This window comes from Camelus dromedarius, chromosome 27, assembly GCF_036321535.1.
Source record: "Camelus dromedarius isolate mCamDro1 chromosome 27, mCamDro1.pat, whole genome shotgun sequence".
Taxonomy (NCBI): domain Eukaryota; kingdom Metazoa; phylum Chordata; class Mammalia; order Artiodactyla; family Camelidae; genus Camelus; species Camelus dromedarius.
The window spans coordinates 7605515-7626709 of NC_087462.1; the positions used below are offsets into that span (position 1 = coordinate 7605515).

At 44.8% G+C, this 21195-nt stretch overlaps 1 protein-coding gene across 6 annotated transcripts in view; it reads right to left on the reverse strand.

Moving 5' to 3' along the window:
* CACNA1A (calcium voltage-gated channel subunit alpha1 A) overlaps positions 1-21195 on the reverse strand; it is a 206576-nt gene that overhangs the window by 161537 nt on the left and 23844 nt on the right. For all 6 annotated transcript variants that reach the window (XM_064479894.1, XM_064479896.1, XM_064479892.1 and 3 more), the window contains 2 exons: positions 4652-4757; positions 2378-2517 (listed from right to left, as the gene is read on the reverse strand). In XM_064479894.1, coding sequence (XP_064335964.1) covers positions 2378-2517; positions 4652-4757 — 246 coding nt within the window. The remainder of the gene's footprint in view (positions 1-2377; positions 2518-4651; positions 4758-21195) is intronic.

Below are 21195 nucleotides of genomic sequence, written 5' to 3' on the forward strand. Positions count from 1 at the left end.
TATATTTCTTATGTTCTTACATAAAAGTATAGATACATAAATGGAGATAATAAACACAAAATTCAGGAAAGTGCTTCCATATGGAGAGAGGAAGGAACAGGGCCAGGGAAGGGAACGCAGGGACTTACACTGTATTACGAAGGTTTCATTTTGATGGCAGTTTGTCCCATCAATTCCCTGTCCTCACCTCCTTCACTCTTTCCCTCACTCACACTGGTCCAGCCACCCTGGCCTCCCCACTGTTCATAAAACATACCAGATGCAGTTCAGCCTTAGGGCCTTTGCACTTGCTGTTCTCTCTGACTGGCAGTCTCTTCTGCTAGCCACCCTTGTAGCTTCTGCACTCACTTCCTTCAAGTTTTCATTCAAATATCACCTTCCCAATGAAAGTCTTCCCTGGCTCCCAGGCCTCCTGCCCATAATACCACCCATCATTCTCTGCTTTATTTTTTCTCCATAGCCCTCACCACCATCTAACATACTAGATATTTCATTCATTCATCCATTTTTGTCTTTCTTCACCACTAGGATATCAATTCCACAAGAGGAGGGACTTCTGTCTGTTTTGTTCACTGCTATGTACCAGAGCCTGGCATGTAGTAATTGCACAATAAATATTCACTGAATGAATATTTGCATATACAGGTATTTGTTATACTATTCTCCACTTCTTTTTGAATGTCTGTTTATTTTTATTATACAGTTTAAACAACAACAACAAAGTTAACCACTGGGTTGTTTCACAGATAAGTTTCCTAGCAAGCTAAGAAAAGTGCCCATGCCATGACATGGCCCAGGAATCTGCCAAGGTTCCAAACCAAGGGACTGTGGGCACAGCAAACAGAGGTCCCTCAGTGAACACCCAAGCCCACTAGAGCTAGGTCAGGGTCCTCACAACAGCCCACGCAAATCTGAATGCCTCTACTGAAACAGCCCAACGTGACACAGCTCCTTCTGTGAGAAACAACGTTGTTCAGAAACAACAGATGTGTTCAAAACCTGAACTGTGTGAGCCCAGCCAACAGAGCATGGGTACTAAGACCCATGACATCTGCCAAGAGAGACAGGACCTGGAGCAGGAACAGAGCCTACAGGAGAAATATGACCCCCACAGAAGGGAACCATGACCCAAAGAGGAGAACTGTGACTCCGCACAGACATGACCCCATAGAGGACTATGATCCTATGAGGAGAATGACCTCCCAATGAACAGAGGTCTTGGAAGAGAAGAAACAGACTTAGCTCAGGGGAGAGGAGTGGGTAAGTGGAAAAGCCAGAAATCATCATGAAATAATAATGTCCATACTGGGACCTGATAAAGGGCTTTGGGGCCTAAGAGATTGACTGGCTCTTCATTTCTGTTTCCTTCCAATGTTTCCCAGCTTCCCTGCAGCCATGTGCGGGCATGTGACTAAATTCTAACCAAAGGCATATGAGCAGAAGAGGTTATGTGCCAGGTCCCAGCCAGGCCCACACAACTTCCCAAGCATCACCATCCATTCTCGTTTCTCTTCCATGGTTTGATGCAGACAAGCAGACCCAATCCATGGGTCAACAATAAGGAGCCACAATGTAGCAAGGGCCCAGACCCCTCAATCACTGTGTGGAGGAGGGAAGCCTGCCAATGCGGAACAACTGTTCTGGACTTTCAATGAGTGAGAAATAAACTTCTGTTGTGTTCAAGTCATTACCCAGTTCTGGATTTTTTTGTTATTGTTGTTATAGCAGCTAGTGTTAGCTTATACGGGTCCTTGGTGGAAAGTGTATACACATTCACCTTTCAACTATGGTTCATTGGATCAGATCTGAAAACTCCTCAAGGGCAGTAACTGCACCTTAGTTAGACTGGTTTTCTACAGAGTCCCACCACAATTTCTTGCACCCAAAAGTCCTCAAAAAAAAAAATTACCAACTTAAAATAAAGGCAAGAAATCCCCAAGCAAAGCTAAAGGACCATGCATGCACAATAGTTAAAAACTTGAGTTCTGGAATCACATACACTTAGGTTCAAATCTCGTCTCCATCACTTACTAGCTGGGTGATTTCAGGCAAGTTCCCTCTGTGCTTCAGATTCCTCACTGGTCACATGGGAATATTAATATTTCCTAATTCATTGGGTTGTTGTGGGGGATTAAATGAGAGAATGCACATAAAGCACTTTGGAAGCAGTCAATTCTAATCAGCTATTATTCTAATTATAACAGAAAGCATCCACTGTAATATGCAGCTGAGATATGGAGGTCGGGGAAGAAGGCAGATGCATGTGGAGGAAGAATATGGGGCTCAGCCTTCCCAAGCCCAGCCTGCACCACACTGAATGTTTCCAAAGTCCTCGTAATTCAAGATAATTCTAAGAAACACAGCACACGTCACTTACCCTGTTAGCACCACCACAAAGTCCATCACATTCCAACCATTCCTCAAGTAAGAGCCTTTATGGAAGGCAAACCCAAGGGCGATGATTTTAATTCCAGCCTCGAAACAAAAAATTCCAATGAAGTATGGTTCTGTGTCATCCTGGAAGGGAGAGAGGGGAAGGTCAGTGTCTCTAGCTGGGCAGAGATTGGTGCAAACAGGTAACCAGCTGACTCAGATATCTGTACCGCTTTCCCCTCACCTCTCCTGACCTTCTAGTGCTCACTTATCCCCACTGCATCCTGCCTGGAGTTACTGTGTCCAAAGGTTTTTGAAAGAAAAACAGAAGCGTGGAGAAGACACCTCCTTAGTTCTTTTTGGCCAGTTTTACACACTACTGGGCCAAATAGAATTGTATGGATGTGAGCTACATGTGACCATTTAAATTTACATGAATTTAAATGAAATGAAGCAAAAGATTCTGTGCTGCAGTCACACTAGCCACATTTCCAGTGGCTACCATATTGGACAGTGCAGATGTAGGACATTTCTCACTCTGCAAAAAGTTCTATGAGAAAGCTCTGGTTTAGAATGATTATTTGTCACATTCATCATTCAGGATTTTGTGGTGAGACCCTGTGCACTGACCTCACCCTCAAATCTGACACTCGTGATGGTCGTAAGCTGGTATGTACCAGCATAGCTATTCAGGTTGCAAAAATAATGGAATTAATACTTCTGCACTGGCTGGTAAATGGCCAGTGTCCCAGCCCCCAGCTCCCTGCCAGACCTCCTGCCAGATCTGGCTTCTAGCTGATAGTCTATGGTACTTGAAATTAAGCTGTAAGCTGTGCTCCATCTACATGGATGTCTCCCCATCTCTTACGACAACATTTCTCCAACTTTGATCATTTTCCTTCTGCTCTTATGATTTTTTTCCCATACCAGCCTGCCACTGAGAGCATGATTTGCTTACTATTCTTCCAGTGGATTCCTTTTACTTAGCTTGGTCTTAAGCAAAAACAAACCAATGAAAAGTCTTGAAATCATAGTTTTTCTAGACTAGTTCTATATTTTTAGAACATACATTATAATACCCAGCTATGAAAATGTAAAAGCCTTGAGACCATCCATACTCTGTGGATGAGGAATGAGTGGATTCTGCCATCTCGCTCTCCCTACACTTGAGTTACCGCAGCTGGCTTTGAAAGGGTGTTGGAGATGGGGGAGGGCTCCTTCTCGGCACTGTCGGTATGCCAGGGGACGAACCAGGGAGCTGAGAGATGACGAGGGGCATCAGGAGGGATCCAGGGCTAGATGACAATTCCACAGAGTTTCACCAAATGCTCAAGGATTTTGAATGCCCTCCAGAGCTGATATTCATATTTAGGAAACATGGAGACTGGAAGATAGTGCTAAGTGACATCCTAAGCAGGCAACCAGGCAAAAGTCAGAATGTGGGACATTCCTGAGGGCAACTGGACTGGTTCCTGTAGAGTCAACGGCAGGACAATACTGCTTTAGATTAAACGTCTTCAGCAACATAAAGTCTCAACCATGTTTGGAACTTGGTTCAAACAAACCAACTGTGAAAGGGAATCTCTGAAACAATCACAGAAATCTGACTACTGACTGGGTCTTCAATAATTCCAGGGACTCACTGTTGTGTTGGGTGTGAACAGGTCCCTGTGGTGATATAAGAAAACACCTCTGTTTTTAGCAATGTAGACTTCAGTTTATGGCAGTGAATTAACATACTATCTGAGATTTGCCTTAAAATACTTTGCCTAAGAAAGACAAACCAACCCTACTTCCATAAAAAATAAATAAATAATTAATTAAATTAAAAAAAAAAAGACAAACCAAGGAAATGAAAAAGGACAGAAAATATGAAATAAGGCAAAATCTTGACAGTTATTGAATCTGGATGATGCATTCATAACGAGTTCACTGTCCTGTTCTCTGTGTATTGGTGTAGGGTCAACATTTTTCATAAGAATTTAATTTTGTTTTGAACATGACTTTTTGTGGACAATGGGACTGCTCCCACCCATCCCCCTCCATGAGGTCTGCTGGTGGGGCCAAGAGTGAAGGACAGGCAGTGACGGCATCTCTCTCCCCAGATTATTGGTGTTTGTGAAATTTAGTCTCCCCAGGTAGGGAGCCCACGATTTGGTTCCTGGTGCTGAGACTGAGAGCTCACTCTGCCCTCAGCTCCCACCCCCAACACTGATTTGCCGCCAAAGCGAAGAAGAGACCTGCCCCCCCCCCACCACTGCCAAGAGACATCACTCACCAGTCGTTCAGACATTGGGGTCTTGTCATCATCAGGTAGGTGTTGCTCCAGGGCGAGGACAATGCAGTTTGCTATGATGGTGGCTAAAATCATATATTCAAAGGGAGTATCACAGAATTAAGGAAAATCTTCCCAACTTTGTTTCGGTTCAAAGCAAAATTGAGGAAAAAGTACAGAGGCTTCCTACATGCCCTCTGCCCCTACATATGCATGGCCTTCCACGTTATCAACATAACAAACCATGATCACCCAGAGTCTACAGCTTACATTACGGTCCACACTCTTGGTCTTATATATTCCATGAGTCTGAGCAAATGTATAATGACACGTATCCACCATTGCAGTCTCATACAGACTAGTACCACTGCACTAAAAACCTGGCAGAAGACTTTGTAAGGAAAATGTGAATATTCTCCTTCCATCTCACCTCCAACATTCATTGAATAAATATTAATTCAGCACCCAGTGTGTGCCAGGTCCTGTTCTGGGTACTGGGGACACAGCTGAGAGTAATATAGACAAAAATCTCTGCCTCTGTGGAGAAGTGAGTGAGGCACCACATTACACTGTACATTAGAAGGTGGTGAATGCTACAGGGGGAAAAAGCAGGGAAGGAGGTCGGTGATTGTAATTTAAAATACAGCAATCAGATTTGATATCAGAAGCATGAGCAACAAAAGAAAAAAATAGATCAATTGGACTTTGCCAAATATAAAACTCTGTGCATCAAAGGGCACTGTCAAGAAAGTGAAAAAAACACCACCAACAGAATGGGAGAAAACATTTGCAAATCATATATCTAATAAGGGTCTAGTATCAGAATATATAAAGAACACTTACAACTCAACAACAAAAAGATAACCCAATTAAATAAAAGGCAAAGGGCCTGAAGAGACATTTCTTCAAAGAAGATATTCAAATAGCCAATAAGCACATGAAAAGATGCTCAACATCCTTAACCATTAAGAAAATGCAAATCAAAACCACAACGGGATACCACTTCACATCCAGTAGCGTGACTAGAATGAAAAAAAAAAAAAACCCAGAAAACAGTAAGTGTTGGTGAGAATATGAGAAATTGGAACCACTGTACACTGCTAGTGGAAATGTAAAATGGTGTAGCCACTGTGGAAAATATTCTGATGATTCTTCGAAGAGTTAACCACGTGACCCAGCAATCCCACTCCTAGGTATATACCAAAAGAACTGGAAAACTGTACACAGAGGCATGTTCATAGAAGCAATATTCACAATAGCCAAAAGGTAGAAACAGCCCAAAGGTCCATCAAGGAATGAACAGTTAAACAAAATGTGATATAGCCTTAGAATGGAATATTATTCAGCCATAAAAACGAAGTGCCGATACCTGCTACAAAGTAAATGAAGCTTGAAAACACTATGCTAAGTCAAAGAAGCCAGACACAAAAGACCTCATATTGTATGAATGCCATTTACATGAAATGTCCAGAACAGGAAAATCTACAGTCAGAAAGCAGATTGGTGGTTGCCAAGGGCTGGGAGAGGGGGAAATGGTGAGTGGCCGCTTAATGTTTTGGAACTAAAGGTGACAACTGAACAATGTGATGATTGTACTAAAGGCCATGGAATTACTCACTTAAAATGGTTAGTATTGTTATGTGAATTTCACTTCAATACAAAAAATATAATACGGTGGTCGGGGCCAGTCTCTGAAAAGCAGGCCTTTCAAGATCAGAGGGAGGGAAGGGGCTACTGCATGTGACGATTTCCAGATGCACATTCCTCTCTCTCCAGGAACAAACTTCCCCCTGCATCTGGGGAGCTCTCCTCCAGGTTGAGATAGTCCTACCAGATAGTCCTACCAGAGGGTCTGCCCTTGGGGAGGGTCTGTCCTGCACACTTCATATTAGGGCCTGATCTGCTGGTCAGTTGGTGAACGAGAATCCCTGTCCCCTCACCAGACCTGCAGAACCACCCTCAGGTCAACAAAGCTGGCCATCTCTGAGAAGGAGGTTTAAGTGTGGAGAAATGGATGCAGGAAGGAGAAGGAAGGCCCCAGGGTACTGGTTACCCTGGAACAAGGTTTCCCAGCTTCGGCACTACTGACATTTGGGGCAGACCATTCTCTGTAGTGGGGCTGTCCTGTGCACTGTAGGACGAGCAGATTCCCTGGTCTCTACCCACTAGATGCCATTAGCACCCTCCTCTCCGGTTATGACAATCAAAACTGATGACAACCAAAAGTGATCTCCGGATATTCCCAAGTGTCCCCCGAAAACACTAATATCCACTGTTTAACAGAACCATCAAACAGCCTGTCTTGAACTTGCCCAGGTTAAACTATCGCCCTCCATCCAGCTTTCTCTCTTGGAAACTTAACTGGCCTTGGTCTTCCGTTTGGCCCCACAGTTACGTTTGGTATTTTGGAAACTCCATAAAGCCACGGGCTAAAAGTGGAGTTGGAGTGTATACCCACTTTCCAAGTGTGAAAACAAAGTCTGGAATAGACCACCTGGGAGTAAGAATCTAAGTAAACCAGGCAAACCAGATCTTTGTCACCAGCTTCAATACAGCCTCTGCCTCCAGCTGAAAGCTTAGCTCCACGCACACTTTGAAAAGCAAATCCAAGACTCAGGGCAATTCGGGGAGCCAACAAAAGCCATTCCTGCTGACGATCGTCTCTGATTGGCTTCCTGCCTCCAAGCTGACAGTCATTAGGAGCACAGAGAACAAAGCAGGGCTGTGTTGCACAAATACTCCATTCTGCCTCACCCTGCAGCCCAGAAAATAAGAGACAATATTTGTACACAGAGAAGCAATGCCAAGCCCTTCCCCGGCCTCCCCTCGCCGAGGCTTCTGAAGCCATGATTTGAATCTGATGATTTTGTTTCCCTTTCCTGCCAACTAGCTCGCCATTTGCTTCTGCACAAAGCCACCACCTCACTCTTCGGGCCCCCTGGCCTCCTGCCCCTAAATGGCAGCGATATGACTTCCTTTGCATCAGCTTTGAGCTGAGGTTCCAGGAAGAGTCCCAGAAGGCCAGCAGCAAGCAGCACTTTTATGGGCTGCATTATCAGGGTTTCAATTGCCTGCTGGCACCTGGATTTCAGACCCGGAGCTCTCCGGGTACGACAACAAAGCCTTAGTCAGCACGTGGGCCAACAAAAAGAGGCTGCCCACCCCCATCTTATTTCTTTTTCTTACTTTTTGTTAGCCAGGGACACACTGGCTGTCCAATGTCATCCCTCTTTCCCTCCACATACCCACAGACCCAGCCAATGTCCACAGGGACACCCCAAGTGGGAATCTGCAACAGTGACCGTACACCCTTGTGTATGTAAGGTCACACACACTTACATGTGTGGTCCAAGAACCAACTGCATAGGCAACATTCATTAGAAAAGCAGAGGGTCAGGCCCCACGCTGACCTGCTGAGTCAGAATATGCATTTTAGCAAGATCTCCAGGGGATCTGTGTGCACACTGAAGTTTGGGAGGTGCTGCCTTAAATCTATTTCAGGGGGAGGAGGAGCCCAGGTAATTGTGGCTTTGAGTCATCCAGAAAAAAGTGGGGGCTCAACTTTCTCCTTCACATTCTGACCCCCAGGAGAATTCAGGTGGCCTTGATCAGTCTTCTGCCTCCACTCAAGGGGGCTGAAAAGAAACCCAGGATCTTGGTGGAATAAAAGCCGTGTTGAAATGAGAAAAGAAACAGAGAAGGAAATTCATGCTTACTGCATGTGGAAGGATTTACAGCCTTTCCACAGCTCCCATCTCACTCAGAAAAAAAAGTCAAAGTGCTCCCAGCAGCCAGCGAGGCCCTGCCCTCATCTCTCCCAGTCTCCCCCTTGTTCACTCAGCTGGAGCCACAGTGGCCTCCTCCAGGTCCCTCAAACACACGAGGCACATTCTTCCACCAGGGCCTTTGCACCTGCTAGTCTCTCTCCCAGAACACTCTTTTCTCCAGAGACCTGCATTGTTCCCTTCCTCACTTCCTTTAGGTCTTTACTCAAAAGTCACATCCTCAGTGAGGACTTCACCACCCTTTTCCTACTTAATTTTTTCCCTTGGCCCCAAACATGTTATACTTTTCTTCTTTATCTTGTTCACTGTTTCTCTTGCCTAACAGACAATCAGCTCTAGACAAGTAGGGATTTCTGTCTACTTTGTTCACTGCCTTGTTCTCGGCACCTAAGAGGGCATCAGTTATACAGCAGGTGCTCAGTAAACACCTGTGGAAGGGTTGGTGGGTCCTTCTTTCTGCATCTCTCCCCTCACTTCACCACGTGCCAAGTCTCCATGGGTATGTTACAGACACGATCAGCTCCTTGAAACATGCAATGATGCAGCTGGAACACAGAAACAAAGATGGGGTACCAAGTTCTTGGCAAGGAGGAGATCCTCTCTGCAAGTAGAAGTCAAAGGTAGTCCAGGCAGGGGGAAGTGAGGCTTTCTCAGCCCAATCCTGAGTCGTGCTTGATCCTCCCAATTTAGAAAGCCTTGGTTCTAACTCACAGCTGCGGTGAGCAATGCCTCTGATAGCTGAGCCGAGCCTTCCTGCTCCCCGACTGGTTTGGGGAGAAAGCACCTGTGTCAGCGGGATCCAGAATAATCAGCCAGCCGAAGAGGCCAAGTGGAAGGGGGGGTGTTGAAAGGAGAGAAGCATCCCTGGTGGGAGGAAAAGCTGGCTCCTGAAATGGCTGGTGGAAGTCAGGCTAGCAAACAGCCCTGCAGGCAAGTGCAGATACACAAAGCTTCCCCCACAATTAGATTGATCAAGACCCAGAGGCCACAGCAAGGGGCTATGTGTGACACTGGAAACAACCAAGGGATTCTTTGCAGGGAAGAAGGGCTACATCTGTGAACAGGAGCTGCTCTTGGGATCCAGAACATCAAGGAAAATCAATTTGTAAAGTGGGCATGGTTGATGGCTCCAGCCCCTTAGCAAGACCTTGCAGAACGGCCAAGTAATTCATCCTTCTCTTTGTGGTGTTCTTCCTCCCCCTACCATTCCCATCTCACTTCCAACCTCCTGTGGTTGGTGTGAAAAATCAAATCAGGTTTGTTAACGCATCAAGGTCTTGTCTCTACTATAGGGGCTGCCTGATGTGTATGTTCTAAGGAAACAGATACATCAGTGAGTCAACAAAGCAGTTGAGCTTGTGGGGAGAAGCCAAGCAGGCCTTATTCTCATGCTAGTTCCATGCTCATCACAATTACCAGGGAAAGAGTAGGGGGTACCAGGGCCCTGGATGTATGGGTGTAGGATATATTCCTTGCTCCATGAAACAGATGCCACAATTTAACTTAGCAATATGATCAACTATTATGGGGCGATTAGCAGACACAACAGCCACAATTACAGCTGCTGTTTACTGAGCGCTCTGTTGGGCAGACACCGTGCTAAGAACTTTACATTCATTGCTTCAGTTCATTCCTTGCAACAATTCTACAAGGTAGATTCTATTGCAGGCCCCATTTCCCAGATAAGGAAATCAAGGCTCAGAGAGGTTTAACAAACTGCTCAAGGTCATGCATGTGCTACTGGAAGAGCCAGGCCTCACCCTAAGATCCATGCCTTTAAGCTGGTGGTCCCCCCAGACCACCCAACAGTTTACCCTTACTTATTAGAAGGTGGCTGGGTTTGCCTTTATTTAAAAATTGGAGCTGGGGTACACCTGGGATGTTAACCAAATGGATGAGGCCAAATGGATTAGTTCTCACCTGAGTCCCAACCAAATGCCACAGTTTAATGTAGTAATTATCAACCATCGCATGCTAGTCCACACCTTCATAAGCCCACCCCAATGGGGTCATATTAATGAATATTTCAACTTCTAATAATCCAAAGACTCTCTCTCGAGTTCTCAGACATGGGCTTCGAACTCTCCAACTCACAGGACTTAAATAAAATCAAGCCTAGAAAAGAGCTCTCCACCAGCGGGTCAGCTTGAGACCCTAGCGGTGATGTTTTCAGTACCACGGCCAGCAGCGAGAGGCACAAGTTTAATCACACATCCACCCAGACATGGTAGGCCTGGAGCAGGGCAGGGAAACTCAGCGTCAAGTATTAACACTGAGACATCTGTAAAGACCTACATTTAACACACACAGTAGAGGCACCAAAAAAGGGGAAAAAAAGATTCATTATGTCAGCAGGAAAATCAAATGAAGAGAAAATTAAAATCTCAACACTAAATAGGTTTGATGTGTTGTTAGTTTTTTAATACCACCCAAGGATTTCTAATACTTTAGTTCTGAAAAGGGTAGCCTACCCAGGGCAGCTAAGTCATGCTTCTGCTCAGAAAACTGGAAATATCTGCATGAGAAATCATAAAGCAGGGTAGTTGGAAAGGTTTGGGGATCAGACAGTAATGGTGTTGGGCAAAGGAGTTTCCTTCTCTGAGGCTCAGCTTCCTTCTTCACATTACATATAAATGTGAAAAGTAGCACCTATCTCTTCAGGCAGGTAGGTGGATATACACAATAAGACACTTAGAACCAGGCCTGGTCTATAGCATGTACTCAGTAAATGTGAGAGTTTTATTATTGTTTACACTGGTTCCTGTGATGTTCAGAAAACTTTATATGCTTATGAAAGCAGAACATGGGGTTCATTTCATTGTAATCATGCAATCAATGTTTATTATTTTTATTACAATTGCTGCTACTAGTATTATTAATTTTTCCTATTTCTTTTTCTAACCATGTAAGGCTCAGTCCCTTCTCTTCACTGGAAAGCATCAACACCTACTCTCATCATGGCTGATGAGAACGTCTCTAAAATCTGAAGTGTTTCCAGGAACAAAACACAATTAATGTGTGTGGCCCACTCCCCGAACATCAGGCTTAAAATAAGTGTTTCAAAAATATCCATCAGATATTTCATATAAATGGGATCCTACAATATGTGACCTCTTATGTCGAGCTTCTTTCCCTTAGAATAGTGTTTTTGAGGTTCATCCACATTGTGGCATGTATCCATATGCCATTTCTTTTTATGGCTGAATAATATTCCATTGTATGGATATATTACAACTTGTTTATCCATTCACCTACTTTGGGGCTGTTTCAATCTTTTGTTTATCTAGAATAGGTGAATCCATAGAGACAGAATGCTGATTGGTGCTTACCAGAAGCTGGAGGAAGGTGAGAAATGCTTAGTGGGTATAGAGTTTCCTTTTGGGGTAATGAAGGTGTTTTGGAACTAGACAGAGATGGGGGTGGGGGATGCACAACACTGTGAATGCACTAAATCACACCGGATGTTTGCTTTATTTATTTTTTATTTAAGTAGAGTTGATTTACTGACCTGTTCACTTAATTTTTTTAATTTTTTGTTGTTGTTGTTGGAGGGGAGTAACTAAGTTTATTTATTTATTTAAATGGAGGTACTAGAGATTGAATCCAGGACCTTGTGCACACTAAGCATGCACTCTACCACTGAGCTATATCCTCCCCCTTGAACTGTTCATTCTTAAATGGGTAATTATGCTATGTGAACCTCACCTCAATTTTTTAAAAAATCCCTATTGGTTATTCTTCTCGTTCCCTCTCCCCCAACCTGGATTCTCAGAGTCCCCTTCAGATGCTTTCACTCACTGACTTTTCCAGCTGACTTTTCCCCTTAGCCCTCAAATTCCATTTAAAAACTAAATGGCTTCAAAATTTCTGCTAAATTAAGCTTTGTGTCTTTAAAAACATGGTTTCACTTATAATAGGAATACATGCTTACTGTATTTTTTCTAGTTTTAAAACTTCGTAACATATCATTCAAAAAGTGAAAGGTCCTTACACCACCTCCACTTCCCAGGGGTAATCAATGCTAGTGGCCCACTGTTTCTCTCTCATATTTCCCCCTATACACATTCTTTGTACTGCTACTCTCTCTCCTGGTTTTTTCCTAGGTATGAGACAGCTTATCCCTCACCTCCTTCAAATTGTACTGAAACACTGTCTTCTTTGTAAAGGCTTCCCTGGCTACAAGATCTAAAGTCCCAACCTGTCAACAACACCATCTCTCTCTCTCTCCTGTTTGTTTTTGGCTTGTTTGTTATTTCTTAGCAACTTTTTGCATCAAACAAATGACGCCTTTTATTTATCTATCTTATTTGTGGTGGTCTCCCTCACTGAATGTCAACCCCATGAAGGTAAGGATTTGTCTGACTTGTTCTTGATTGTGTGTCGAGCAACTAAAGCAGGACCTAACCCACAGTAGGTGCTCAATAAATACTGTTAAATGAATGAAAACAAGCATACAAGATCGCATTTTCCCTTTATGAAACTGGGATTGTGAGACATAATTTTCTGCAATTTGCTGTGCCCCTCACCACACTGGACACATTTTCCATATCAGCACAATGGCCTTCCCTCTTTTAAAAGGCTGTGCAGTATTATTGGGAATGGATGCATCATCATTTATTTAATATTCCCCGAAATGCTTCCAGTTTGTCTTTATTACAAGCAAAGCTGTGATGAATAATCTGACCATACATCCTTGTGCCTTGGTGAGGATTTTTCCCTGTGAGATAAATTCCAAGATGTGGAATTGCTGGCTTTGAGGAGGGGTTACATGCCTGACATTCTCAAAGATACTGCCAAATCCAACCTGGAGATTCACAGGGCTATCTTTTGCAGTTTTTAAAAAGTGAGGTGAATGTGTGTGTGTATTCATTCTGAAATTAAATCCCTGATTGAAATGCATAAATTGCTCTGTACCAAAAAGTTTAAAAGTGGAAGAATTAATGTGACTTATGGGAAAACACACACACACAAACACACACACACACACACACAGCAAAACGAAGTTCCCTTGATGAAAAAAAGAAAGGAAAAAAACTATCAAAACAAGTTTTGAGCAGGAGGTAGTGGTCGATTTTAAACTCTTGGGGTCTGAGGCTCCCAGTAAGGATTGAAGACTTCTCTTTGTTTCTCTTTTTTCAGGACAGGAAAGTTCCTGGAGACATCGGAGTGATGTGAAGTCTCTCTCTCCTGATCCAATTCACAACCACATTCCCTGGTATGTTCACTCCACCGAGGGGAAGTCCTCCTGTCTTCTTGTATGTTACCCCTGTGCAGTGGTCATTTCCTCAGCACCTTCTCTGTACATTCCATCTACCTCTTGGCTTAAGATCAAACCTGGAAATTCCCTGAAGACCAACCACTCCAAGGTCCAGGGGGCCACTGGCAGCTTCAAATTAGTTCCTCCAAACAAAAGGAAAATCCAGCTCAGGGAGATGTCGGCCATAATAGACCCAAGGAAACCCAGGGAGGCCAAGGAGAAGAGTCCCAAGAAAGCAAGAGAGACAAAGAAGGACCCTCCCAATCCAGATGAGGTGAGAAAGGTATGCAAGAAGCTAGATGAGGTGAAGAAGACCCCCTCAAAACCAGGTGCAGCCAAGGAGAAGGCCCCCAAGAAGGGCAGCAAGGCCAAGAAATTCCCGCTCCCAAACCAAACAAGGCCACAGAGGTCCCTCCTGGTGCTACTGGGTTCAGCAGGAAACCCAAGGTCAAAGCTTCAGCAGCCAAGATGCTGATGCCCATAGGAAAACAAAAGCTAGGAGTAAGACTGTGGTAGAGCCTGTTACTTACCATGTACAATCTGTGGAGAGGCCATTGTCCGTGCTGGTCCCTTCTGTCCCTGATACGTAGAGGACATCCTTACCTCCTCATCAATGTCAACTCCTGGCCACTCCATGCACACCCAGGAGTGACACCAGCCACCTCCAAAATGTCCCTTTCGAGCATCCTTCTCTTTAACCACCACCCTCCTCCTCTCAGCTAATTAGCTCTCTAAACGCAAACCAACATCCAGCCTAGGAAGCCCTGCCACCCGCTGACCCCACCGTTTCTCAGCATTCTCTCTTGCCTTCATCTCCTTCCTTGTCAACCTTATGTAGGCTGGTTATCTATTACTCCCTTGCCTTTCTTTCCCTCCTGGAAAAAGCCCATCCCTAGATAAACCCAACAGTTGCTTTCCAGGTGCCTGTACAGAGTAACATTCCTGAACAAGATCAACAATCTGGGCTGATGACATGAAATTCATGATCCTAAACCTCAAATGGCCATTTAAGAATTATAGCATCTTATACACGCACCCCAATGTTCACAGCAGCACTAATGACAATAGCCAAGACATGGAAAAAACCTAAATGTCCATCAACAGAGGACTGGATAAAGAAGTTGTGGTATATTTATACAATGGAATACTACTCAGCCATAAAAAAACAATAAAATAATGACATTTGCAGCAACAGGGATAGTCCTGGAGATCGTCATTCTAAGTGAAGTAAGCCAAAAAGAGAAAGAAAAATACCATATGATACCACTCATATGTGGAATATTAAAAAGAAAATAAGAAAAAAGAAGACACTAATGAATGTATCTAAAACACAGAAACAGAATTATAGCATCCCAGACGGAAGGAGATACCAGCGCCTATTGGTACACTGTTGGGAATAAATCAATTTAGAGACATAAATATTCTTCCATCATTAGAAACCCCACCTTTGACTTCAAATCTCCCTCCAGCCACCAACCCGTTTCTTCACTCCCATTAATAAAGGAGTTGACTACACATGTTGCCTCCACGTCCTCACCCCAGATTCTTCTACCCTCTCCTGGCTGGCTTCTAGCCCCAGTGCTTAACTAAAACTCTTCTAGTGAGAATCGCCAAATACCTCCAGGCTGTCCAATCCCAGGACCACTCTTCTGTGCTCACATTATTTGGCCATGTCCTCCTTTTGTGTTTTCCTACTAACCTTGTCACCACTTTGTCTCCTCTTCTCACTCCCCCTTTTCTACTGAATCTCTGAATGTTGGTCTTCCCTGGGGCTCCATTCTAGGCAATCTTCCATTCTCTACCTAGATCCATTTTCTAGGGAGTCCCATGCATTTTGATGTGTTATGTTATCAATGGCTGCCCTTTCCTCCCAAATATCTCCTCATTGCTCTGCTCGGCGTCCTGAGAGAGGCAGGGCTGACTCTGCTGAACTGCATTACCTGGCCTCCCTCATCTCTTGCCTTCTGGGTGGGTGTGGCCAAAGGGAAACACCAGCAAGAGACTGGAGGAAAAGAGGGGGAGTCGGGGTGTTTTTCCATCCCATTCCCTCCCTGCTGCAGAGTGAGGCTCTGGCGATGGTTGTATCCTTTTGCACCTTTTCAGAGACTTCTCAAAGAGTATCTCAGAGTGCTTCATAGGAGCATCTGTATTAGCTTCCTGGGACTGCTGGAATGAATTACTGCAAACCTGTGGCTTAAAACAACCAAAATTGATTCCCTAACAGTTATACAGGCCAGGAACCCACCATTAACGTAGCAGCAAGACCAAGCTCCCTCCCCAGACTCCAGGGCAGGATTCGTTCTCGCCTCTTCTAGCTTCTGGTGGTGCTAGGCATTTCCTAGCTTGTGGCTGCACCACTCCAATCTCTGCCTCCGTCTTCACATGACTTCCTGGGTCTTCTCCCCTCCCCATGTCTTCTAAGAACACTTGTCACAGAATGTGATCACCATCACAGCCTCAGCATCTATCCCAGTGCCAAGCCCATAGCAGGCCCTGATACATGTCTATTACATGAGCAAGTAAATTTGCATCTATTTCATGTCTCTTGACATCTCAGCAGCAGTCCTTTCTGCATCTTCCACCTTCTCTTCCAACTTTCCCAGCTGTTGCTTTGGCAACCCAAGTTAAACAAATCTCTCCAGAAAGCCCCCAAGCCCCTGCTGAAACCTCCCTCACTTGCTCCCCATGTACTTCCTCAAATATTTGGGTCTGTCTGGTCTTCTCCTGTGTGGGCCCTGCCATCTGAGAATTCTCCTTGAGGCTTTATCATTAAAAAAAATAAACCAATATATTCTATGCCTCCAAAAGAAGCTTTTACTTTTGCAAACTCTATTGATTTAATCCTAGAGGCTGCTGGCAGTGGTCCCAGGAGCTTAATCAATATGACAACACCCAGAGCAGCCAGAACATCAAGGAGGCTCGGCCAAGATCTCCTGCTTGGGTCTTCACTGATCTGGACTGAATCTCTCCCAATGATGAAGAAAGATTTACAGTTGGGGACAGGATATTTGCAACTGCTCCAGGATCCTGCTTAGGTGAGCAAAAGGAAATCTCTTCAAACACAAGGCACTTTAGAGCTATTTGTTAATTTGCTACTAGGGCTGGTTCCCAGGGGGTGCTAAGCCAGCAAGAAACCAAAGATAACAGAGGAACATTGCAGGTTCTAGAACCTGAGTGTAAGCCCCCTGGTGGGGTGAGCAGGAGTAGAACAGGCAAAGGGGGTGGGGCGAGAAGCTGAGGAGGGCAAGAGTGAAAACTGAATGAGTGAAAATAGGGATTCCTTCACCCCTCAGCAGACACTACATGATCAGGGAAGGAGAGAAAAAAGGTCATAGAAAGAAGGTGGTTGAGAGTGACTGAATCAACACTTAAGAGTTTTTAAAACCATTCCTCTTCTCAAAGGAAAAGTCAAACAGTTCTTTCCCAAATTTTTTTCAAGATTGAAAACCAGAGAGAGGAGGTAGAGCCCCTCTCTACAGGAATAAAGCAGAGGGAAGTAGTCTTTGTTAGCTGCAAGTTTAAGTACATGTGAGTATACACACCCCTCATGAGAACACTGGGCTTATTAACCCCAGGGCACAGATGATGAGGTACTCCATTCTGGACAGTCTACATTCTGCTGCAGTAACAACAACAACAAAAAAACCCGGATCTCAGCGGCTAACAATACCACAGGTCTCTTTCCTTGCTCATGCTCTCTTTTCTTGTCCACTGAATGTGGGATGAGGACTCTGCTCTATGCCATCCTCCAGCACCTAGTCTGAGGGAAGCTCCATCTCTGTGCATGCATGATGGTGGAGGCAGGAAAAAGGAAACAAAGTGAATCATATACTGGCTCTTAAAGCTTCTAGCCAAAAGTGACACGTGTCACTTCCCCTCACATTCCATTGGCTAAAGCAGGTCACATGAGTATGCCTATCTTCAAGGAGGTGGGAAAAGACACTCTACTGTGTGACCAGAGAAGAACCAAAAAAATATTAGCTGAACAAGGTGAAGAATTTCCACTCAGGAAGATTAAATGATTTGCCCAAAGTCAAACAGCATCAAAGGTGGCAGCAGTCGGATCAGAATTCCACATGCTATGGGCCATGTTGTTTAAGCTCTACTACCCTGCACGTGACAAGAGTTGGGAATAAAATTTAGATTACAATGAGTATAAACAGCAATGGGGGGAGGGTACAGCTCAGTGGTAGAGCATACGCTTAGCATGCACGACATCCTGGGTTCAATCCCCAGTACCTCCATTAAGAAAGAAAGAAATAAACCTAATTACCCCTCCAAAATTTTTTTAAATTTTAAAAATTTTAATAGAAATGGAGGCAGTGGGGAGAAGGAACAAGGGAAAATAATGCATTGAGTTAGGGAGAGATGGAAGGAGCCGGAAAGTTAACACCAGAGCATAAGTAAAGAGGTCTCATCTTTAGAAATCCAAACACATCCCAAACATTAGGAAAGGGGTTACGAGTCTCATGCTTTTTTCAGAGAGATCAACAGCAACCAAGAACAGTGTAGGGGTTTATATGAAGCCACATAAGGAAGTGCGGGCACAACCGTAAAGAGAACATTTCAGTTTCTTGCCTGTTCCCTGAAAGCTGCCATCTTGGCTCAGGAGGAAGGTCCAACAAACATTAATTTGTGCAACTGCAACCTCAGGAAGCTGGGGCCAGCTCTTGCCAGAACTCTCATCAGCTGCATTGTCCCTCCCTGGATGTTTTCCTGCACGGTTCTGGGAAATCTGGACTGGAGTTGGACGGTGTTCCAGAACGGATGGTGCTGGCTTGGCCCTTCGGAGTACTCCTCCCCAACCCCTACCCAAGCCAGACCAGAAGTGTGAAAGATCCTGGCTCTACTATACACCCAGCCTGTGGGCAGGAATTCGAAATAGATGGGGAGGCCAGATTAGCATTAGAGCAAGGTTTCTGGAAAGCACTCACCATCACTGGCAACGCATCATAGCCATTTCACCTATTATGTGCTACCTGAGTGCCTTCTGTACATTGATTCATTGAGCCCTCATCGCCTATCTATCCAGAGAGCTTACTGGTCGACCTTCAAGTTATACCCAGAACTGGTGGTTGCCAGGAACTGGGGGGAGAGGCAGAATGAGTGTAAAGTTTCCTTTCAGAGTGATGAAGTGCTGTAAAACTGAAAGAGGTGATGGCTGCACAACATTGTGAATGTACTGCAGGCCACTGAATTGTACACCTCAAAATAGTAAGTTTTATATTATATGTATTTTACAATAAGAAAATTTTTAAATGGTTGCCAGAATCCAACCACTCATTATCTGCACAGCCAATACCCTGATCCTGACCCCACTTGCCTGAACTAATACTGTCACTTCCTCCCCCATCCCCAGTTTCTGCCCTTCTCCCAACAATCTGCTTCCCACAACAGGGGCCAGAGGAGCCTGTAAACATGAGTCAGGTCATGTCTGTCCTCTGCTCAGAACCCTCCATGGCTCCTACCTTACTTACAGCAAAAGCTAAAATCCTCCCTTTAGTACACAAAGTCTGGCACGACCTACCCTGACATCTCCCTGCCCCCACCTCCTCCGACTCTCCCCTTTTCTTACTCCCTTCAGCCACACCAACTGCCTTGCTACTCTTTCAACATGCCAAGCATGGCCTTACCTCGGGGCCTTTGTACCTGCTGTTCCCTCTCCCCCCAGACCTCCTCATGGCTTCCTCCTCACTTCTTTCAAGTCTTGAATCAAATTGCACTGCCTCAGTGAGGCCTTATCTAATGTAGAAACTGGCCTCCCCACCCCTTTTCCTTGCTGTTTTCCCCACACTGCCCTTATAATCCTCTAAAGTATTATGCAACTTACTTATTATTTTGTTTGTTGTTTATCCTATGTCTCTCCCAATGAGGATATAGGCCCAGGTAGACCAAGACGTTTGTCTGCTTCCTGTGTCTCACACAATGCCTTGCCCACTGAATACACTCAGAATTCACAAAATGAATATACAGCTCTATGAGGCAAAGACTATTTTCCGTCCAATTTACAGAGGAGTAAAACTGAGACTCATCAGCAGGCTTGCAGCTAGTAGTGGTTGAGCAGTCACCAAATTCAGTCCGAGTTCACAGCCCAGGTTCTCAACCACAATGATTGACTTTTATCACTAAACATGTGGCATGGAGAACTGAGCACCTACTATGTCAGGTGGTGTTCTAAGTGCTGGTGAGATGACAGAGCACAAAACAGGCACAGCTCAACTCCCACAAAGGTGACATAGTGCCTGACTCAGTCCTTTCCTGCCTCAGCTCTCACCTGCTTTCACGTTTGGCTCCAACAGCCGCCACTGGACCACAGGGTTCCAGATACTCTAAGGAACAGACTGGCCATGCAATCTGCACCACCTCCCTCTAGTGCTTCTGTGTAGCTTTCATGACGATTTGTCCTCATATGACATCACATGATGTCTTATGACACTCTAGGATGATGATTGGTGAACCCCGCCATCTTCACTATCAACCATGAACACCATGAGCTCAGAGGCCTCATGACAGTTTTCTTTTCATCCCATGTTTGCTGATCTATGGATGAATGGAGCACCAAGAGTCACCTCCTTCAAGAAGTAGCCTCTGATTTTTCCTCCCCAAACAAACCCTCCTTGGGAACCTAATGAAGCACCTCCCTGGAGCCGTTTTATAAGTGTTTGTGTTATTATCGGCTTTTTCCCCTGTTCATTTTCCTGGAAGTAGACAGTTCTGGCCAGAACGCCACCTGAACCCCTACAACATAACACATCATTGTACATTGTGATAACTGCTATGAGAAATGACACTGGGGGAGACCTAATTTAGACTAGGGGATGGTGGCGACTGTCAGGACAAGGTCTCTGAGGCTGTACCATTTAACTGAAGACCTAAAGGATTTAGAAGGATTCCTGAAGTGAAGGGTTGGGGGAAGGTACCAGAATTTCACAGTGGCTTTATCCATAATGGACAAAACAAAAATAAACCCAAACGCTCACTGATAGGATAAGCAAACTGAAGTATTTCCATACGATGGAATAGCACTCAGCAATAAAAATGAATGGAGCTGTGGTGCTCACTCATTCAACACACATTTATTGGTCACCTCTACGAACAGCAAAAATAAAGAAATAAAGCAGAGGAGTGGGTGGGAGGCTCTGGGTGTGCAATTTAAAACTGGGCAGATGCTGAGAAGGTACCTTTGAGTAAAGACCCGGAGGAGGTGAAGGAGAAGCCATGAGGTTGCCTGGTGGAAAGAGAATCCAGGCAGAAGGAAGAGCCAGTGCAAAGACCCTGAGGTAGGAGCGTCCCTGGTGTGTTTGAGAAAGAATAAAGAAGCCAGGAGCAGGTAAGTGAGAGGGAACTGTAGGGAACAGAGCTCAGAGATGCTCAGGGGTTTTCCTGAGGCAGAGAAAATCAGCAATGGACAAGGAGAATGATGGCTTTTTAGAGGTCAGGAATGGAGGAGGAAAGAGAGGCCTGAGCTCGGAGTTCCTGCCACCCTGTCCCTGCACATCTTACCA